The 21960-nt window shown below is 38.4% G+C and overlaps 1 protein-coding gene across 1 annotated transcript in view; it reads left to right on the top strand.

Annotated features, from left to right (window-relative positions):
• FBXL4 (F-box and leucine-rich repeat protein 4) overlaps nt 1-19951 on the top strand; it is a gene marked incomplete at its 5' end in the record, with an annotated part of 34512 nt that extends 14561 nt beyond the window's left edge. Inside the window, 3 exons of the mRNA XM_010021300.1 lie at nt 9782-9853; nt 11765-12077; nt 19649-19951. Of these exons, the coding sequence (XP_010019602.1) occupies nt 9782-9853; nt 11765-12077; nt 19649-19812 (549 nt within the window). The remainder of the gene's footprint in view (nt 1-9781; nt 9854-11764; nt 12078-19648) is intronic.
• Nucleotides 19952-21960: the final 2009 nt, after the last annotated feature.

Genomic DNA, 21960 nt, shown 5'->3' with positions numbered 1-21960 from the left:
GGACACTAGAAATCTAAGATACCAAGAAGAGGCATAAGAATCTTAACAGTAAATATAACAACAGTTCTTATTTTCTTATACCATTAGCAATGAAAGAGTTAACGTTGCCATAAAATTTTTCTGCCGAAATAACCTCTTATGGGTCATTTTATACTTCTGAGAGCTATTGTCTGAGGTTTTTCAGCTTGGACAGAGTTTCATTGGCTTGGGTACAAATCTTTAGGATTAAGAGAGAGTGGAGAAAAAAAAGGCGAAAGTCTCTAGCTATAAAGTGGATTCTTGGAAGGAGGTTGAGCCAGTGATGAATAATTTTGCAATAAAGTGCCCTGATGGTGCCTTCTGATCCTGTGTCAGGCTTATAGGGCTGAATTTGGTCATTTGAGCCTGTAATACAAAGAGTGAGGGGAAAGAATGAGGGTGTAAAACAGATTTGCAGGCATAAGCAAGGGCATAATTTGACCAAATGAAGCAAAACCAAAATACAGTAATTGAATTAACTACAGAGACCATCACTTTCATTGAATTAATTCAGTAATTGCCGTGTTGCTGTGTCCCAGTCCCTGCTGTGTCCCTGGCACTGCCAAGTAGCTGTAGAGAACAAAAAGGTGCCCCTGTGTATCCTGAATCCTAGCTTGCAAATGACTCTGCACCTATTTGTGAGGAGGCAAGTGTTCTGACTTTTGAGAAGCTACATCTGCATTCAGTAATGATACATTCCACCTTATTTCCATGTACTCACATTCTTCTCTTAACTGATGCTCGTACAGTGTTCATACTGCATCTGTTTTTAAACCTGTTATAAAGTTTTGGAGGCAAAAGTTGTATCACTGTCCAGTTCTTAATCTCAAAAGTGGTCCAATAATCCGAGTACGTTGAGGGGGGAGCTGATTTTTAACAAATGTATTTCCAGTTCCAATGTTTCTTTCCATATTGTATCTTCCAGTGTGCTAGCTGGTGGATGCTCAAGGGACAATAGAATTCCTGTTCTGTTGCCAGCTTAGAGGACAGCGGTTTTGCTGCCATATTTATTTTGAATCTGTAAATGAAAATTGCCTGCATTAACATCTCTGTTTAGAAGGCGTTACTTAAATACATTTGTGATTGTCATAATAAAGGGCAGGGTGGAGGGTTATCTTGTTCTGCAAACATCAGTTGAAGAGTGTGAAAGGAGCTGGTTCCTGCATTTTGCTCAACCTGATTGGAGAGGCCAGCTGAGCTTGAAGCCAGGCGGGCTGGCCTAAGCCATCTCCAGAAGCCCCTTCCAATGCTCAGCTCTTCTGTGCTTCTGTGCCTTGGTGCTGACGGCACTAATGGAGAACCTAACCCAAGAGCTTTGTCCTCCTGATCTGTGGCCAGGACAGTGGCCAGTTGTGAGATGCACTTCTGTGTGCCACACTTTTCCTGTCAGTGAAATTTGCATAATAGCAACTTTTTCAGCTTGTAGCTGAGGTAGATACAGAAGACTGAGATTCTCTGATATGTATGGTACTCTACATAGGGGTGTGTATAAGGACTTAAAATACTGTACCTTGATGACATGCTTTCCTAAGTTGCAGGAAGTTCAGTTAGTTACAAAGCTTAGCCTTTTTCCTCTGGAAAAATTTAGAAAAGGATTGCTAAAGAAAGCTTGCTTAAGAGGTATAAGCTTTCCTGCAAAGTAAATGACTGGAGGGTTTCAGTGGTTATCTCTGTCTAGGACTACATGGGTATCTGTTGTTCCTAAAAACTTCCACAAAAACTACCTCATAAAGGTTGAGGTGACTTTTTCTATTTGCTTCCTCATGAAATGACACCGCGTAGTCCAGGGAACTAGAGGACATAAGCACAGAAGAGTTTGGGCCACCATATAGTTCTAACTTGGTATGTGATTCCCTGCCATTTTCTGTAACATTTTGTTTAGCTGAAAACTAAGTTAAAGAAAGAGAAGTGAAAATAGATGAGATAGAAGGAAGATGAACAACTTGTATAGCTTTGTAGACGTCTAGATGCAATTTTAGTTTCCAGAAACAGTGTATTATATATTTTGTGTTATTGAATGTTCATGTACTACCCCAAGGTGTGTTCTTTCTGTCAGAAATAAGATACTGAGGATAAGTGTTTATCCTTAGAACTCAAAATCGTAGAAATAATCTGAAAATGAGTGCTTTCTGGGAAGATAACTCATATGGAAACTTCTCCTGAAAACTAAAGGTAGCACTGCATAAGTATCTAAAATTCATTTTGTGTTTGGTTTTTTTAACCAATTAAACTCAATGCCTCTCATATGCTTATAAGCACACGTATTGTCTCATGCCTCTAAACCTCTCAAATTCCCTCGTATCTTTGACATAGTTGTTTCAAAGTATCATAGTACCAACAAGTACATAACTGAAATTATCTTGATGCCTTAAAATACTGGGAGGGTAGGAAAGACCAGAAGCGTATTCTACAGTTTCTTTGATGGAGTGAATTTAGGTAAGGATTGTATTTCACCTTCACTATACATTTGTTTCTGCATTAATAATGTACTACATTCTATTTTCTGTGAGAAGAATTGCTTTTGGGACTATTGTAGATAGGTTTTTAGATGCCAAGGTACAATACCTCGAAATGCATGAAGCAAATTTGTTGTTGTTTCTTTTTTTACCTTTTAATAGGCAATATTGATTTGCCCTGTTGTACCTTTCAAAATTAGGTTTTTTAATAGAAGTTTACAAAATTCTGGCTTTGCATTGGAAGTGTTTTTTAATTACTGTATTAGAATAGCAGATGCAAAGTAATTTCTGACATAGTTCTTTCCGAGACTGTGCCAAAAAAAACCCCCAAATCCAAACAGTTGATTTTTTTATTTTCTTCTTGTGCTGTACAATGCCAAAGTTATGCATGTGGGGAAGTATTCTGGATTGTAGAGATTTTTAATTACTTCTGACAATCTTAACAAAATTACCTTTTACATTTTCATGAGATGCTTGTAATTACAAATATTTATAGCAATAGTGGCAGTCATTGAAATAAAATGGTCTGGTTTCATCTGAGGCTTTTCTTGTTTGGTTGGTTAGGTTTTTTTACCATGGATAGTCCTAGTCTGGTAATACTTTTTTTTGGTGCAGTACCTATGAAATAGAACTTCACTGGCTTAAGATAAAGACTGTAATAAATTACAACTGTAAATTTTCGAATAGTTGATGGAAACATCAGTAAAAATGTTTCTGCAGTATTTTTGCTACTAAAAGCCAAAATCGGAGGGAAGAACTTCCTGACCTGTGTTACTGGGGGAGGGGAGGGAAAGGACTGATTGTTACTGGTTTTATTTTCCAAGAAGTCTGACTAGAACTGCCTTTTATCCAGTTTTACATACAGAAATAAATTTCCATTCCAAAGATGTAATAGCTGTAGTCTTAAAAATAATTCAGTGATGTACTGACATCGGGATTCCTCGTCTCTGCTTTACACAGGAACACAGCAGTTGCTATTCACTAAGGTATTTCTGGAAGTTCTAAAGCAGAATTAACATTTAGTTAAGTGTCTCAATTATTTTCCCTGAAATTAGAAGTAGTTTGGCTCGTTTTCTGAAATGTTTTGGCAAAAGTTGTATACTTCAGTTTGTAATAAAAAGAGGAGAAGCTTGCCATGTGAAAGAGGACAGTTCGGGATGTTTCCCTTGGCTGGTATCTTGAGGAGGAAGTCTCTCTCCAAAGGCTTAGCAGTAGACCACAGCAACCTTTTTCTGTCTGAACGTCATGATCACATCTATGTGACCTGTCTGTATTAAACCAGCATGTGTTTCTTAGCTGCCTGCCTGTGTCCCCTCTATTAGGTACATTCTTATGGGGAAAACTACTTTGCTGCCCACGGAATCACTAAACATTGTACTCTTCAGAAGCATATCCTTGATGATAACTAAGCTATTGTTAAATAGGACGGGTCTTACCAAAGGAGGTTTGAATTGTTGGTGTGACATTGGGAAGGGGATAAACTTGCAGTCATTAGTCTGCCCTTCCAAGAAGCTTGGTCTCGATTCCGGTAGTCAGGCCATTCTGAAAATTTCCAGATACCCTTTTGATTAAGATTTCTTGATCCCAATAAATAACCCACCTGAGACAATTTAAAAATCTCAATGTCAAGTAGTAAACACCACACTTGTGATTCTGTTCTTGATTTACCAAGAGCTTGTATGTAGTTTTCCTTAAGCGAGTGGTGGCTTCCTTCCTCTCTGCTTTCCCATCTTTTCCCACGCTTTTACCTCCTTATTACTAGATTTAACCCTTCTCATTCAGGCAAGGTTGAATTTTGTGTCTTTGATTTTCACTTAGATAACTAGTTGTTACTAAATGCAACAGTATTGTCAGGTGTTCTGTTGGATAACTGCACAGTATCAAATGTATACTGACTGTTTGCATGTAGTAATTCCTAACTGCTGTATCAAGTTTTAGCTAAATGTGTTGAGAAATGTACAAATTGTGTACCAATGATTTGTACACAAACAGCATGTGACAGCTAGTGATTGGGTACTGGATATTCAGGATTCCACAGTTCTTTGCTAGCCAGCTGATCAAATCTTTTGATGATTTCCCTATTTGTCTTATGAAAGGGTTATTGTGGAATAAGCTTATCTAAATATGTTATCTGGTACAATTGGTTAATATATTCCTGAAGACCCTGATTCTAATCTGATTTTAAAAAGCAAGTATTTTTTACAATATTTTAACATAGATCTGTAGAGTAAGATGAAAATGCTACCAAGAAACCTCAGCAAATACTGTGATAGAACCTGTTATTAAATATAATCACCTTGTAAATTTATATGCAAAGGCAACTCACTGCAGAGACTCCTCAAGATGCATTTTTTGATGGAGAGAGAAATAACTGAAGTATGAAAATGAAATTGTGGTCTTTAGGAACATTATTAATTCTTTGGTATTATGGAAAAAATGCAATATTTTAATTGTGGCGAGCTTGCAGATGTAGGCATGTTATCTGATATCTGCCTGCAACTGATGTTACATAGGTATTTGAAGTGGAGACAACAGGGTTTGCGGGAGGATGAGTCAGAGACGGCTGACAAATTTGTCCTCTCATATAATGCAATTGGGGGGAATGGGTATTAAAGGAATATTTTTTTTTATATGCCTAACTTTAATTTTTAATGTTAAAAAAACCCCAAATTTGAGTCCTGCAAAGAGGTTAAGTGGAGAATTAGTAACTCTGTAATTAAAAACATAGCAAGGAAGGGAAACCATATTTAAAGAAGGGAGGAAGCAGTCTTTAATGAGACTTAAAGATTACTTTCAGCATTCACTTCACTGAAAATCTTGAAGAAAAAAATGCAGGAGAATGAAAGTTTTGTAAAAGATTTAGACTCTCAAGTTGTTTCATTGAGCAGCTGGAAGAATTCCCAACTTATGTCAGACACAGTTCTGAGAAGGGGAGAAGACAACCCTTTGTTTGTTCCCAGCATAAAAAAAAAATTAAAAAACAGGATTTAAGATTTCTCTATAAAAAGAAAGTTTATTAAAAGGTGCAGACTGTTTCTTCCCTACCCCAACCCTAAAAGTAAACTTTTGTTGTCTTATTTTATCTCTTTAATCTTATTTTCATGCCTTTTATCATAGTGCAGCCATTATATGATAGCCATATTATAGTGCATTTGTATTTCTTTTAGACCTTTTGCATGGGTTTTCTTAATCTTTGACTGTTTGACAATGAAACTGCAATGAGTAAATAATCTAATATTCAAAGTGCATCTTTCACAGGTGAGCCATACCTGCCACAGACAGAAGGTTTATCTGTTTGAACGAATATTGAGCTCAGGCATCAATGTTGAATGCTTTCCTTATCATACTAACATCAGAAGTGATTTGTACTTCCTGCTGGATCATGAATGCAAAAATCCCAAAAAAAAGGTCAAGCAAGGTTCAATCTTGACAAGTGTATTACTCTGGCACCAGTATTTGGTTTCTCCACTGATGGGTTCTCTGTGCAAACCAGCAACACTCTTGAAACATCTAAGTCAAAACTTACGTGCGATGTCTAAGGTCTTTAGAAAGACAGGTAGAATACAAGTTATTCCAGTGTCAGCTGTTGAAGTGTACGCAACAGATGAATGTCTTCCAGACTGCCCTATATTACATTATTTCATGTTTGGGCAGACCTCTCAACTGGAGTAAGTTAGGATCTCAAGCAATAATCTGATCTCTTCTCTTGTCCAAGGCAGGATCAATACTGTTGATGTCCTTTCTGACAGATATTTGTCTGACCAGTTCAAAGACATCAGAGACTCTTCAGGCAGTCTGCTCTCATTTTCTGAGGTGTAGGACTAACTGCCATGCCCTAAAATATTTCTGGAATCTGCTCTGTAAGCTTGTGTTTAGCAGCAGTATCATATCCTTCTGATCAGTTTGATGGCAAGAGTCTTCTCTCTTAAAGCGATTCCTGTGCTGTGTGTGTTTTCCTCATCTGCAAACACATTTCCTGGAATGGAGCATTTCATTTGACCCCTTTGGACTCTTTCTGTAGTCTGTGCTATCTTATAAAAATTGATTACTTCAGTAGGTTTTGTTTTGGGTTGGATGGCAGAAGAAATTTAGACCACTAAAGCCATGCCATACGTTACTCCACAAAAAATGGTAGCTCTTATTTGTTTTCAGAGTGGGGGGTTTGTGTTTGTTTTTGTTTGGGTTGGTTGGTTGGTTGTTTTTCTGTTTTATTTGGTTGGTTTTCTCTTTTCTTAGTCTCTGTGAAAAGGAACAGGTGTAAAGCCAAACCTTACCTTTGGTTCAGGGAAAACTCAAAAAATCTCCAAACTATGCATGTCTTGGCTGCTAGGCTCAAGAATGGTATTACATGGGTGGTCTTTGATTTGACTGTCTCTGCTTGGCTGAGAAAGTGAAATTAGACTCCAGGTTAAAGCTCACCAATCCAGAATTTAGGTGGCCTCTTAGCTGCTCTTGTAAAGCACTCTAACATCTGAAGTTTGATCTGTGTTACAGTTTCGGGATTGGGTGATTGCCTTGCTCGTCTCCTTTGCTTAAATAGGAGTGTTACCGCTCATCTTGTATTGCAAGTCAGAGAGATGAATTGTACGGACAGATGGCTTGAGACAGACAGGTTATTACAATGATAGTCCTTCTATATGTGGTACATATGGATTCTGTGAGCTGCCATTCTCTTCTGCTATTTTCATGTCTTTTGCCACCTGGATTCTCAATTGACTGAGGCACAACTAGGCATGCATAAAGGGGTTTTTTTCTTCTTTCTTGACATATGCAAACCCCACCTCGGTTACAGAAGAACAAACACTGCTTCTGAAAGAAATCTGATTTGTTGTGTGTAGGCATGTGTGCACCCCAGAAGCAGAATTAATATAGTCAGTATAATTAATGTTGAGTAAATAGTTGTTTACACTTGGGCTTGACTTGGCATGATTTATGATGGTACGACATGGTGTTCTACCGATCTTCCTTCTATTACCCACATTCCTAGTGCTTTTTCTTAAATTGTTTGGGTTTTTTTTAAATAACTGTTTGTAATAATACTTCAAAGTTTATAGGTTGTGAAAAGACCTTTGAAAATATGGACTCAGTGCACATCAATACAGAAAGAACTCTCTCACATTAGAGAGGAACTAGAAAAGGCATTCTGAGATGAATCAAGTTACTTTTCAAGTTAACAAAAATAGCTCAGTTATCTAATCAAGATAACTATGAATATTAGTTGTCTTACCTATTTCACTCTTCTCTGAAGTCAAGGATGTATGGAATTGATCTTGCATCCCTACAAGCTCTTCACAGTGACAGTTTACTTTCACATTGTGTGTGTTAATTAAAGAAAGATATTGCTGCTTCTGATCCTTTCAGGCCAGTGTTTAAATTCCAGTCTGGAAACCATCACTAAAAAATATGGTGGAATTCAGCAAGGTATTCAGCTTTCCTCCAGAGTCACGTAAATACCTGCTGAAACCCTCTTTAGAACTGTGTGCAGTCAGAGACTGATTTATTTAGCTCTGATATTTAAGGTTTGTAGAGAGGGTGTTGGGGATTTTGCTTTTAATTCGTACACCTGAGTAGGTTCTAAAGCTCATAGCTGGCACTGAGTTAAATAGTAAAGACTATGTCTTATTCTCTTGGAGTTACTTGTTTATTCAGGTTTTAATGATCAAAATGAAGCATTCATTTAATGAGTACATTACTGGATATTTACACATTTACTAGCTTTAAAGTGTTCTTAAGTGTTACCTCTTTAATAATGACTTTTTAATGCTCATGTTTAATTTCCTAGCTAATTTTTCTGTAAAAACATGAATGAAAGTAAAGCAGGCAAGCGGCCGGTGGCTTTATAAGACCTCTGCAAAGATATATGCAAGGAAGGCTTACTCATAGTGTCTACATTTAGACTGCCTTTGGGAAATCATATCTTAGAAGGCCAAGTTGGAAGCTGAAGTTCCATAGATGTTAAGTGTTGGGTGTTTCTAATTGCTCCCTGGAGACACCTAATTAGATGTCTGAAATGGTCTCCATGAATACCCTATGCTGTGTCCCTGTTTTGTGTCTGCCAGCCTTTCAATGCAAGGAATCAAATATGTCTTTGCGGTGCTATGACAAGTGATCATGTTCCTGCCAAATTTCATTAGAATATAACCGAGGAAACTAAATAAAGCATTCAACTGTAAACTTTCTGAAAACAAGTAAATTTGTATTTAAAAAAAACCCAAACAACAACAAACCAACAAACAACCTGTATTATTTGTACTACCCATGCATACAGGTGCTGTTAGATAGTGTTCTTGCAGGAATTCCTCTTATTAGCTAAAGGTTATTTTGTCCCTTCTATATTGCTTGGGGGTTTTTTCTGCTAGGAACTCTTGTGTATCCTGTAGAAATCCACACTTGTGTTGTTAATATGTTGTGAAACTTACTCCTGATTTCATGCTCGTACAGATCACAAAGTCCTAACAAAGTGATGAGTGTTTAAAGTGTGACGCACAGCTATTTCTGATGTGAATCCCAGACTATGTTCTTTTTTGCACTGTATTTCCAACTACAAAGCAAAATATGGCTGCAGACAATGCAGAAGAGTCTTTTCTGTATCTTAGAAACACAAAAACTCTTGAAGTTTCCTTTGCTGGGAAACAGAACAACATTGTACTTCATATTTTGTAAGACGCTTCTGATGTTCCAGTCCAGTTTCAGGCTGAGCAATGTACAATACTTTCTGAAAAGAACGGCCATGTTAAATGGCAGGAACATGACTGTAAAATACACATTATAGCTGTTTCAGTCTGCATGCTAGTAGTGACAGGTGCTCAATGATTGTCAGCATCCTTGTCAGCACGGAGACTCCTTTGACATTAAAGTCCCCAGCTCGGTCCTGATGCTGTGCAGCTCTATTGGCAGTTCCATCAGGCCATAGCTGATCAGCGAATGTCAGAGCCTGCGCTGTTCTTCTGGTATGTCGCCAGCCCTCTCTGTTTTCTGGCTGGCCTTGCGTGTTATTTGAACTTGCCACACTTCTTCAGCAGCTTTCCTGTGGGAAACGAGCAGATAGGTCATGGGTATATAGGTATCTTCAGGGCAATGCAAAACCACATCCAGAGTGACTTGCATAAAGGTTTGTAACGATTACCATTGCTTTAAGCCAATCAATGGGTAAAGTACCCAGGGACTCATTAAGTGGCATTTGTGGTGTCTGTAACAGAGTTTTGAGCTGTATTTCAGGAAATGCAGTGACAGCCTTTAATGTCTAATTGACCTCTTCTCTTTGTTTCACATTCCATATTTCCTTCTGATGTGTTCCCCCGTGGCAGCAAACAGCCCTGCTCAGTATTCTGAACTTCTGCTCAGAATTGCAGCACCTCAGCCTGGGCAGCTGCGTCATGGTGAGTACTTACACCACTCGGGGGGTGTGGGGCTGTATGTGTGTGTGTGTGCACACTTGCTTTGGAACCCAGTCTGGGGTTATGTTTCACAAAGACATGTTAAATGCTAGATTGATATTATACTCTCTTAAAGGGTCCAAGATGAATGCAGTTTAGTCATATACTTAGGCGTTATATACTAGTTTAGAAGGTCTAAAACAGCTTGTAGGCTTTCTCACAGTTCTTCAGCTTCTTCCTAAATTTTTGGGCATTCTTTATATGCGTAATCACTTTTTCTTTCCAAAAGTAGTAATCAAGCCTTACTTATTTTTATTCAGACCAAATCATCATTTCTAGGCGATTAATGCTTGTGTCTGACCCTACTGTACCACAAGATAAATATTTTCAGTAAAAGCCACTTGTCATAGACTTGCTGGGAACACTCATGATTTAAAGAAGGAGAATACAGGAACAGCAGCAATTCCTGTGCTGCACTCACTGAGCTGTATTGCCTTTGTGTGCCAGAGGTAGATGAGACTTAGCTGACCTTCCTTATAGTTCAAGAATCATAGAATGGTTTGGGTTATAAGGGACCTTAAAGATACCTAGTTCCAACTCCCTGCCATGGGCAGGTGTCCTGGGTTCAGCTCTAGGAGTTATTTGTCTCCTTCTCAGGCATTAAGCCACCACAGCAGGGACATCTTCCACTAGACCAGGTTGCTCAAAGCCCCCGTCCAGCCTGGCCTTGAACACTGCCAGGGATGGGGGAGCCACAGCTGCTCTGGGCAACCTGTGCCAGCACCTCACCACCCTCACAGGAAAGAATTTCTTCCTTGTGTCCAATCTAAATCTACCCTCTTTCAGTGTAAAGCCATCCCCCACCTTGTTCTATCAGTACATACCCTTGTAAAAAAACCCTCTCCAGCTTTCTTGTAGGCCCCCTTTAGGTACTGGAAGGGTGCTGTAAGGTCACCCCTGAGCCTTCTCTTCTCCAGGCTGAACAAGCCCAACTCTCTCAGTCTCTCTGTCTTCAAAGGAGAGGTGCACCAGCCCTCTGATCCTCTTCATGACCTCCTCTGGACTCACTGAATGTAGTACTGAAGGGAGGGGTCATATGGGAGCAGAGTAGAGGGGCAGGACCACCTTCCTTAACCAGCTGGACACGCTCATTTGATGCAACTCAGGATACGGTTTGCTTTCCATGCTGCAAGTGGACACTGCTGGCTCATGTTGAGCTTTGTCAACCAACACCCCTAAGACTTTCTCCTCAAGACTGCTCTCAATCCATTGTCCAGCCTGTATTAGTGCTTGGGATTGCCCCAGGAAGCAAGTGATAAAAGGAGGATTGGCTCAGCCTTCCCTGCTTTGACTTATGGACAGAAGAGGAAGTCAGTGTGACTGTTTTTTCAACAGTCCTTATCTTCCATGGTTTTTGCTAGTGGGTTTGATTTCTTCTGCCTGTGTGTTCGGACTTTGTTTCAGTCCCTTTGGCTTGCCCAAAGTAACTAGTAAGACTTCCATAAGAAGATGCAGCAGCTGGTCAGCCTAGAATGGAAACAGGCATATTCTTTAATCTGCATGTGCTTATGGTTGCCGTGCCTATGGTCATAAAAATCAGTTTTAATCATCTTTTGAAAGAAAAATAACTATGAAAGGGTGAGGGCTTTTCAAAGAAAAAAAGCTTTTCACTGCCTTTTCACTGATCCTTAGTATAAGTGAATTAAAGGCACCTATATCTGGGAGTTGATAGGAAATTTGTTTTATTTTTGTCATTTTAAAAAGGAAACCTCTACTATACAATAGTTTTCAGAGCTCTTTAGAAATGACACATGCTTAAAACAGATCTGTAGGTGTGTTAGCAAGCAAATCTTGAAACACCTATGTATGTCTGGAAGGATGGTATAGATGACAAATTGTTTGCTTTCCTTGCAGATTGAAGACTATGATCTTATAGCAAGCATGATGGGAGCAAAATGCAAAAAGCTTCGCAGTCTGGATTTGTGGAGATGTAAAAACATAACTGAAAGTGGAATAGCAGAATTGGCGTCAGGCTGCCAGCTTTTGGAAGAACTTGATCTTGGCTGGTGCCCTACATTACAGAGCAGTACAGGCTGTTTCACAAACCTTGCACGTAAACTCCCAAACCTGCAAAAGCTCTTTCTTACGGCCAACAGGTCTGTGTGTGACACAGACATTGAGGAGCTTGCTGCTAACTGTACGCATTTACGGCAGCTGGATATACTGGGTAAGAAAATGTGGGAATATTGGGTTTTATCTTACTGTGTCTCAGAAGTCATGCTGTTAAGAAGGAGTCCTTAAGACAAAACTGTCTTCTAGACATATTTTTGAATATTTCTTAAATTATGGTTTGAAATATTAAAATAAAAAAAAGTTTTACTCACTGCAGTGAATTTCTGACTCAGAATCCAGTGGATTTATACCAGCCATGTAATTTGACTACTTAGTATGGATTGCTTAAACTGAAATTTAAGTGCAAGATTTTTCCAAAAGCTTTTAGTTTCGTAACCATTTTTTTTAACTGAAGTCTTTCTCTTCTGACTATCAAAAGATGCAGTTTCTTAACCTTCTTTCTGCTTTTGCTGTTTTATTTCTTTGAAGCATGACGAAGTATATTTATAGTGTGAGTCTGTGATCAATAAACAGATTTCTGCTTTTGCGCAATACAGATATATCAAGCAATATTGAATTTCTTTGTCACTTTTACCAAGAAGTGAGTTTGACTCATTAAAGAGGAAAAGGTAATTAACAGCAAAACTTAAAATGGACTTTCTAGTAAGGTGGGAAGGAAGTGATGAGGGGCAAAAGGTATAGCATATCTTGAATTTCTAATCCTCTACAGCTTCTATAGGTAAAAATATTTTTAGAAATCTAAAGTAAATACACTTTGGGCTCTTGAGTAAGGACTTAGAAATATGGTTTTGCATGGTACTAGATTTATTCTTTTTATGGTGGAATGTGAGGTTTTCTTTTTAAAATAATGTAGGACAGCAGGGATATTTGTGACATCAGTGTGGGAGAAATGTCTTCATGCTTTTACTGACTTATCTTCATAGGGCTAGTTGAAAAAGGAAGATTTAAATGAAAGGAAATAAAGTAACCGCACTATGTATTTTTAATTTTTAATAATTTAAATGAAAATATTACTTTTGAGAGAGATGCTGTAAAGAACTGACAGCCCTCAACTTGAATAATGTTCCAAGCAAGTTTAAGGCTATCAGCATTTCTCATTCCAAAAAATTTACCATACGGCTCCAAATTGTCACTCCAGTATAGCTAGTACGCTCTTCTATCATGAAATATGTATTTAGTCATCTCTGACTGAGAAAGTTGCCTTCAGACCAGCATGGGAAGAAAAGATCATAGAATCGTGGAATGGTTTGGGTTGGAAAGGACCTTAAGATCATCTAGTTCCAACCCCCCTGCCATGGGCAGAGACACCTCACACTAAACCAGGTTGCCCAAGGCTCTGTCCAGCCTGGCCTTGAACACTGCCAGGGATGGAGCATTCACGACTTCCTTGGGCAACCTATTCCAGGGCCTCACCACCCTCACTGTGAAGAACTTCTTCCTTATATCTAATCTAAACTTCCCCAGTTTAAGTTTAAACCCATTACCCCTTGTCCTACCACTGCAGTCCCTAAGGAAGAGTCCCTCCCCAGCATCCTTATAGGTCCCCTTCAGATACTGGAAGGCTGCTATGAGGTCTCCACACAGCCTTCTCTTCCCCAGGCTGAACAGCTAAAAACTCCACCTAGTACAAATTATAGAGAGTTGATGTATATGTCCACAGGAGATAATGTGTTCTGTGTATCCTTAAGGAATCTTACTTTGTAGCTAGATTATCAACAGCACATTTCCCTCTTCAGACATGAAAAATTTCCAAACGCCATGCTGAATGAAGTCTTTCATAAGCACGTATGTTCCGCTGACCACCCACTTCCATGCATTTCTGTTACAATGGCATTATGTCTGCCCACAAAGTGGTCTGACCTTTTCATTACACCAGAGGCTGCCCAGTGAATAGTTGGCTGTGTTAAATCCTGTGGATAGTCTTGCTACTTTTGTTGCCTCTCTGCCAGCAGTGAAGGTTTGTTGCTACACTTCTTCAGCATTTGAATTCACGTTTGAATTCAGTTTGACGTCTTACTGACATTTTTGTGGAAAAATAACACATGAACATGGAAAAGAAATTTGTTCTATTCTCTCTGTGCTTGCCAGTATTCCTGAGTCAAGTGGATTTGCAGTAAACCTTTCCCAGTGAGACAGCATGTTGGGTTCAGTAAATGCTTTCCAGGGGATATCCAGTTAAACTATCCAAACGGTGTTACAAAAAAACCTTAATATCTGCCTTCCAGACCTCACTTTCTTTCTTCAGAGGAATACTTGGTAGGGTGGAAAGTATGTTGTCTTCTGCTGTAAATGAGTCAGTACATGGTATGATATGTGTGAAGGAGTTGCCTAGCTTTTTTGTCAACAGCAAGGAAACTGTGCTTATTTCTTTGTCTGAATATGGGAACCATTACAGCCTGTGGTTAAAAGGAAGAGTTGTCAAGTAGAACCACATCAGGTCATCTGGAGGCAGAGTTGCCAGGTGTTCCCATGTAAGTGCAGAAGTCTCTGTTGGTCTGAACTAAAGAGCTAGTCTCTCACAGTGCAGGAGTACCAAGAAAGTCATAAATCTCTGTATGTACTCTAACTTTTGGCAGCTGATGTAGGGCCATCCCGTTACTATAAGCTACAGAAATGCTTAACGTGTTTTTGTCCTTTTGAATGAGTGTGACAACAGGTCTGAAGTTGTTAGAGGCCTGAGGTCAGTGCTTAGCTTTGCAAGTGTAACCTTGAACAGTGGGTCTCCTCTGTGATGTGAAAGAATGAGAGGTGCTCTCATTATATCCTTTGTCATCTCCGAAGTACAGAAATATCTGGCTTGTACAAGCATTGTAAAGGGTGTAGAAGTGTTGCTGATAGGTTAGCATTGCACACCATAGGAGAATTTCTTTTGCTTCAACAAGCTGTATAAAAGCTTGAGGTTTTTTGCACTTAACTAAGTAGAGATCAGAATGTCATACCTTGCACTGTAGTCACCAGAGTTAACAATACTAGCCTGGTTTCTCTCTGCAGTTGTTAGAACTTATAAACTTGTCAGGGCAAACTTCTTGTTTTGGTTATGGATTATTTATCATCAGAATAGCTTCAAGACTGGAAGCGTCTAAGCCTCTGAAAGAAATCTTGTTGAACTCTGTGTCTTTCATTTAAGTATTTCAAAATGAATGTTATATATACTCTGGATGCTGTTTTCAGATAGTAAGTCCTGTGACTTGCAACCCATCTGTCCTTTATCATTATCATTTGGCAATTCCCTTGTTAAAGAATCAGAGGACTCCATACAAAATGAAAATTGCCAGTTTTCAAGGGCTCTATAAACCTATTGGCCTGTATAAAGTGTTATTCGATGGTAGCTGTGTTTGTGGTGTGTAATACATACTTCAGAAAGTAAACTCCTGTTTAAAAAAAAGAAATTATGCATTGGATCCATATCTGCTGTATTATAATACAGTTTGGAAGTGGAAGCATGATGTGTGTCACTGAGTATATGAAGGTGTGCTTCTTGAAGTTCTAGTTATGGGGTTTCTTTTACTCATTACACACAGAGCTTGCAAGTATCATTTCCTTCTCTGCCCACATCTTTGCCACTGACTGACATGGCAGGTTTCTACCCTGCTGCAGAGTGATCCAGCTGTGATCATCTGACAATTTTGTAGTGATGGAGTGCATCATCCAGGGCTATCAAAAGTTGTGGACACCTCTAGACCTGTAGTTAAAAACTAGTCTTCAAACTGTGATCAGCATTGAGCAATGTGACAAGTCAGATGACAACCTGAATTGGCAGTGCCAAAAGCTTTTCTTGTACATCATATCAGCTGCTTTGTTCTGTTGCTGTGGGGCTACCAGTTGCTGTCAAGGGTGAAGAATAAGTCATCTTAACCTCACTCCCCAAAATTCCCGACTGCCTGTGTCCTGCACAAAAAGGGTAATGAAAAGTAGATGCCCTTGTTAACACAAAATTCATGTACTCCTATCTACATACCAACACCTCCCACCCCTTCCTGAGCAACAGAAAACCTAACTGCCCCCTTGCCAGCTGTCAAAATTTTCAGCTTTATCTTGAGAGCATCAACACGTAGTTAGTCAATTCAAACACAAAAATGTGTAGAATGTTAAAATTTTGAATTTGAGTTGTGTGACTAAAATGTAAGGAATAAAAGGCTAGTCTGGCTGCTGTAAGGGAAAAAGGAAAAGTAAGAATGTTTGAGGGGTACTGCTAGTTAGTTTTCAGATCTCTACTCTTAAACATCGTTTGGTGTGTAGTGATACACCTTGCCCTAGAGATAAGGGCTGTAACATTTTTTGTAGCCATCATACGCAGGTCTTCTGAACAGCTCTAGAATTTGCAGATTTTGATACATGATAGATATATATTAAGTCTTTTACAGACAATAAGCATAATTGTTCTAGTAAAGAAATCATTACTCAGAAGTGCCTTTATACCGAACAACAAAATTAAATAGCAGATTTTAATATACTGGTTATGTATTAATTCTGAGAAATAGCTGATTAGTCCATGTAGGAGAAGTTGTCAGTAATGAAGGTCCAAAAGCCTCCGAAATCTACAAAAATGCACTATATGGGTAACAAGCAGGTTATGTTGTCAGTCTTTCAAAAGCAAAGGAAAGCATCTTGTATTGCGCTTCTGAAGTGCTTTTGAATGTGCTTTTAAGAAACCACATCACTAATTGTACATTATATAAATTAAAGTAAGGCTGCAGATGATGCTTGCTTATCCTGTGGTGTGACTAACCAAACCCCAACCAGGTTGCAGGGCTTTTTAGTTTTTAAAAAAAGGGTATTCCCTAGTGTAAAATTGTAAGTCTGAAGAGGGAGGAAGAAACAGGTGCAGTAAAACATGCAATTTAGGATGGCCTACTTAGACTGAGATTTTTAATGGATTTGTAACTTTGATGAAATGGTAGGAGAACTGTCGAAGTTCAGGTAGGAAGGGATGAAGAACATCCTACACAAAAAAATCTGTGGCTAGGCATCTAGATCTAGAATTTTTTGTAGAAACACACATTTGGATCTTGAAGCGTAAAAGCTGTGATGCGTAAATAAGACTGGTTTTAAATGAAGGTGCTGATGCAGTAGCAATTTTAAGGCTTGGTGAAAAAAAAAAAAAGATAAGTAGCATAATATGTTGTTCTTAGAGTTTCAGTTGGAATGGTAGAGCACATCTTGATGATAGGACAGTGGTAAAATTTATGGTCAAGCAAAGTGAATAACTAAAAGCATATTACAGAATTTCTGTGTATGGCCATAGGGACTGTTACATCAACCACCAGACAGTTGTGGTGACAGTGATCATATAATGATAAGGGAGTTAAAAGTCACAATAATGAGAGCTTTGATCACCTCCCTGTAGGTGAGGTAAAATTTGGGGGCATGGTAGGAAAGATTGGTTTTGGGTGATGTTAAATGATATCTCAAAGCAGCTAATCTAAGAGCTTATCATAGAAGTGAAGACTATACTTAGATACCCCCTTTCTTACACAGAAGAGTACAGGAGAGTACTAAAAACAGAGGCATCTTTCTGGAAATGAATCCTGTTCAGAGAAGGAAAAATAGGAAGATGAATTTTAGAAAGTGAAACAAAATCACAGTAATGCAGTATGAGATATTATGGAACTATTGGCTAAAGGAAAATGCTAAAACTGTATTTTCAGATACGTTAGAAGAGGTTTACAGGAGAGTTACTGAGGTTGGTAGGTACTCCACATGTGAAGGATTACTCGGATCAAGAAGGCCATTGCAGCAGAACTGTTGTCTGTCATTAGGGTTCATGGCAAGGAGGATCAAGTAGGCTGCTACATCAGAGCCATTCTTTCCAGGAGATTAGCCTGAAAAGCTGCCTTAAATTGGAATGCCAATACAGAAAGCTTTTGAACAGATCAATACATTGAACAATAATAAATTGTTAGGGCTAAATAGTATTTATGCAGTGGTTCTAAATGAGCTTAAATACAGAGCTGTGGAAATCTTATTTCTGGTGTGTGATCTGTCACTTAAATCAGCCTTAGCACTAGAGAAATGAAGGGTTATGAACACGAGACAAGCTTCTCTAAAAGGTGCAGGTTAGAAGCTGCAAAACAGTTAAGATCATCTTTTGCTCTGTGAAAACCAGTTGCAACCATAACGTCAGTTGGTGGACTTGAAGGCCATTATGATATTTTGAGGGAGAGCTGCATCCCTGTGAGGATAGTGTAGTTATGCTCTCCAGTATTTTAGGATTCTGCGTAGTTCCTCATGATCGTGATCTAGTCTGTAAAGGTTTGGATTTTCAAAAGCTTTAGCCAGTGTTGTTCTCCTTTTGTGACTTAGTTATCTTCTCCTGGGTTATGAGTGTTTCAAAGACAACAGAGGACAAGAACATTGAAATCACGTCATTACTGTAGTCACTGAAGTTCTGTACTGACCTGCTTATAAGTAATCCAGGCAAAGGGGTGGATAATGCATTACCAGAGGGTAATGCACAGCTATTCAGGGTAGAAAAACCTTAAGCTGAAGAATTTAACACTGAAAAATTGCAGAATGATTTTATGACACTTAGTAAACAGATGATAAAGCAAGAAGAAAACATTCCATCAAGTGCAAAGTTATTGCATGAGGCAAAATAACATTAAGAATATGGGGGGAGGGGGCTTTATGTTAGCTACTGTTTAGTAGGAAAGAGATCCTGTGGACAATTTTTGGAAAACATTAGCTCATTGCTCAGCATCATTTTGACAGGCAAAAAGAATTTTAAGATGTTTTAAGAAAGAAATGGAGAAACACTGTAAGACCTCATTTAGAGTTACTAGCTCTGTGCTTAGTGCACTGTATAGTTCTAGTCGTCCGATTTTAAAAGTACTAAATTAGTGCAGAAACAAAACAGCAGGGGTCATCTGAGATGCAAAAGAGTCTGGAAAACAGGCAGCCTTGAGGGAACAGAGAAGATGTCCATAGGGTTATAAATGATGTAGAAATAGTGAACTGGGAGTGATCTCTCACTGCTTCTTTGTGATTCATTGCCCCTTAATTATTGCAATTAATAGTCAGTGGGTTTAAGGTTAAATTAGTGCAGAAACAAAACAGCAGGGGTCATCTGAGATGCAAAAGAGTCTGGAAAACAGGCAGCCTTGAGGGAACAGAGAAGATGTCCATAGGGTTATAAATGATGTAGAAATAGTGAACTGGGAGTGATCTCTCACTGCTTCTTTGTGATTCATTGCCCCTTAATTATTGCAATTAATAGTCAGTGGGTTTAAGGTTTGGGGGTTGTTTTTGGGGTTGGTTTTTTTTTTTTTTTTTTTTGTAAGCAGTATTGGCCTTGGCCATAGACAAGATCCTGAACTAGATGGCTTTTTGAAGTGCAGTTCAGCTCGAGATGGAGCTGTCTAAGTTGAAGTGTCTACTAGCAGGTATGTGTAGTCATGTTGGATGTATGAATTATAGAGCCAGGAGAGCTTGTTTTACTCTACTGTGTTCATCCAGGCTTGGTTCGCTTGCCCAGAGTAGCCTGCCTGGCTTCCAGGTGTTCCAGTAAGGCATGGATCTCCTCCTCTGGGTTCACAGATCTGAATTAAAATTGTGTTACAGTAGCATTTTTTTCATAACAGAGTATGAAGTAGCTTTAAGAAAAAAAAAATATTATTCTCACTAACTTTACAATTTGCTTTGTTTCTTTGTTTTGTTTTTGAACAGGGACAAGGATGGTAAGCCCTGCATCTTTAAGAAAATTGCTGGAGTCTTGTAAAGATCTTTCTTTACTCGATGTGTCCTTCTGTTCGCAGATTGACAATAGAGTTGTCCTAGAACTGAATGCCAACTTTCCTAATGTGTTCATAAAAAAAAGTTTCACTCAGTGACTCACTGCTTAAGCTGCTGTGAAATTCATTTGACAGAGTTGTTTCCTGTGAATTTGTGCTGACTTTTTTTAAGAAGACTATAAATCTGCTGCGAAATAGTGGAAACTATTAATTATCTACAAAAAATGGGTAAAATACACATAAATAAATTACGCGTTTCTTAAAGAGTTGATATTGCAACTAAGAATTGTTTTACTCTGTATTAATTGGTGGCACTGCATGTTTTTAAATACTAGCCATCTGTGTGGCTTTAATGAGAAGGAAATTAATAACATCATCTTAAATGTCCCTTTATAGAGTGTTACACACAATAAATTCTGTTTATATCCAGATGAAAGCAGAATTTCAGTATTTAACAGTAAGGAAAAGATGGGTGCTTCCTTTTTATGTATAAGTGTTTGTGTATATATGAATGTATACAGATGTATTTGTATATACATAGATACTGTAGCATTCTCTCTTGGTCTGCAGCATAAGATGTATAATCTGGCCTATATAATTAGTTGTTTGAAAACGTGTTTATGATTGTAAGAATGGGTCAGAAAGACACTGTTGTCTTCAGTTTTTTGGCAGTGAATTGCATCTAATACATTTTTCTCCCTTCCTTCACCTGAAATAGACATTGTGATGTTTCATAGTCCAGCCTAAGTGACGCAACTGGTAAATGAAAGAACCTTCCATCTGGACTTAGAGCAGAAACAAAAGATAAAATTGCCAGCTGCTTCTTGGTATTGGATATAAAGTTTGAGCCAGGTACTTATTGTTATAACTGGTAATGTGTAGGAAACTCCAGAGCAATTTTCTTTTCAAATTTCCATCATGGTCAAGACTTGATTTGTGATACATCTGGTTATCATGCAGAATACCACGAAAAATAGACTTAGGGTAATGCATGACGCTGGTATCAAATCTACTGCCAAGCGTAAAACCAGATATCTTTGTTCAGTAAAAAAGCAGTGAAAATATAGTGGGTTTGAAACAAGGGCAATGTGATTTGGTGATTTAATAATCACCAAACGTTAGCATTGGATTTGGTTTGGTTTTGGATTTGTTTGGTTTGGTTTTCCAAGAGGTACTGTTGCACTCTCTCTAGCACTGTTTAGCCTCTGAAGAAGGAAAACTATCAATAGACAGTTTCTGGAGGTTTCTTCCTTTTGCACTTTCTTGGATGAAGATTTTCTCCCCTTTTCTTTTTTTTTCTTTCTTCTTCCCTTGAGTACCACGGCTACAGTATGTTGCAATGTACAGCTTGAGTTTAGAATTTGAATTTTGTAGCCATTGTTGATGAATATGGACCATGAAATATAGCCTGTCATTTGATATTGATTCCACTGTTCTTGTATTGATGGCACTTATTACCTACTGGAATAAGAAGAAAATTGTTTTGTCTGGCAGAAGAACATGACTGCACTGAAGATCACTGGCAAAGAGTACTTCAGTTTATGCAGTAAATACAGTAAATAACGGACAAATCACTGAAGATCTGGCGATCTCTGTGACTCCTGAATGAACGCTTTGAACTCTTTGTGCTGGTGCCAATACTTTATACATCATGTCATGAAACAGCTACAGAACATTTATCTAATCTTATAGAGTGACCTTTTTCTTCAGATTTTTAAATTTTACAGAAACTTTTGGGAGTTCCAGATCCAAAGAAGAGCATGCACAGTTGGCTTTTTGATTTTTCTTCCACACAGATGGCACTATGGGATTTGCAACTTGATTATGCCATTCCATTTTTTTCTTTTGTCCCCAGAAAACTGGACATTGACAAGAGATCTTTAGATTGATTTACTTTTTTTTTCCACACTGGCAGTTGTCAGCATTGGTATGATTCTATGAGAGACCTCATTTCTTTCAATCAGGTTTGGGTTGATTTATTTTTCTGGGAACTTAAGCTTTTAAATTTTTTTCTTTTTTTCTACAAGTAATATTTTTCCTTGTAATTGAGTATTAAACATTATTGTTCTAGAGAACACAGGTTCAGATAATGGGAGTTTACAAAGAACAGTGTTTTGAGACAAATGTTTTTGTTGTGAAATTTCACTTCTCAGGGTGCATCTGCATTTATCTCCTTTTTTTTTCTTAGCGGTCCTTGTTTTTCTCTGTAAATAGAGTGGGATTTGGATGAAGTGATAGCCATTGTGC

Source organism: Nestor notabilis, unplaced genomic scaffold, assembly GCF_000696875.1.
Source record: "Nestor notabilis isolate BGI_N333 unplaced genomic scaffold, ASM69687v1 scaffold6689, whole genome shotgun sequence".
NCBI classification, from domain to species: domain Eukaryota; kingdom Metazoa; phylum Chordata; class Aves; order Psittaciformes; family Psittacidae; genus Nestor; species Nestor notabilis.
Note: the sequence above shows the minus strand (reverse complement) of the source record. Positions and strands in the feature narration are given on the sequence as shown.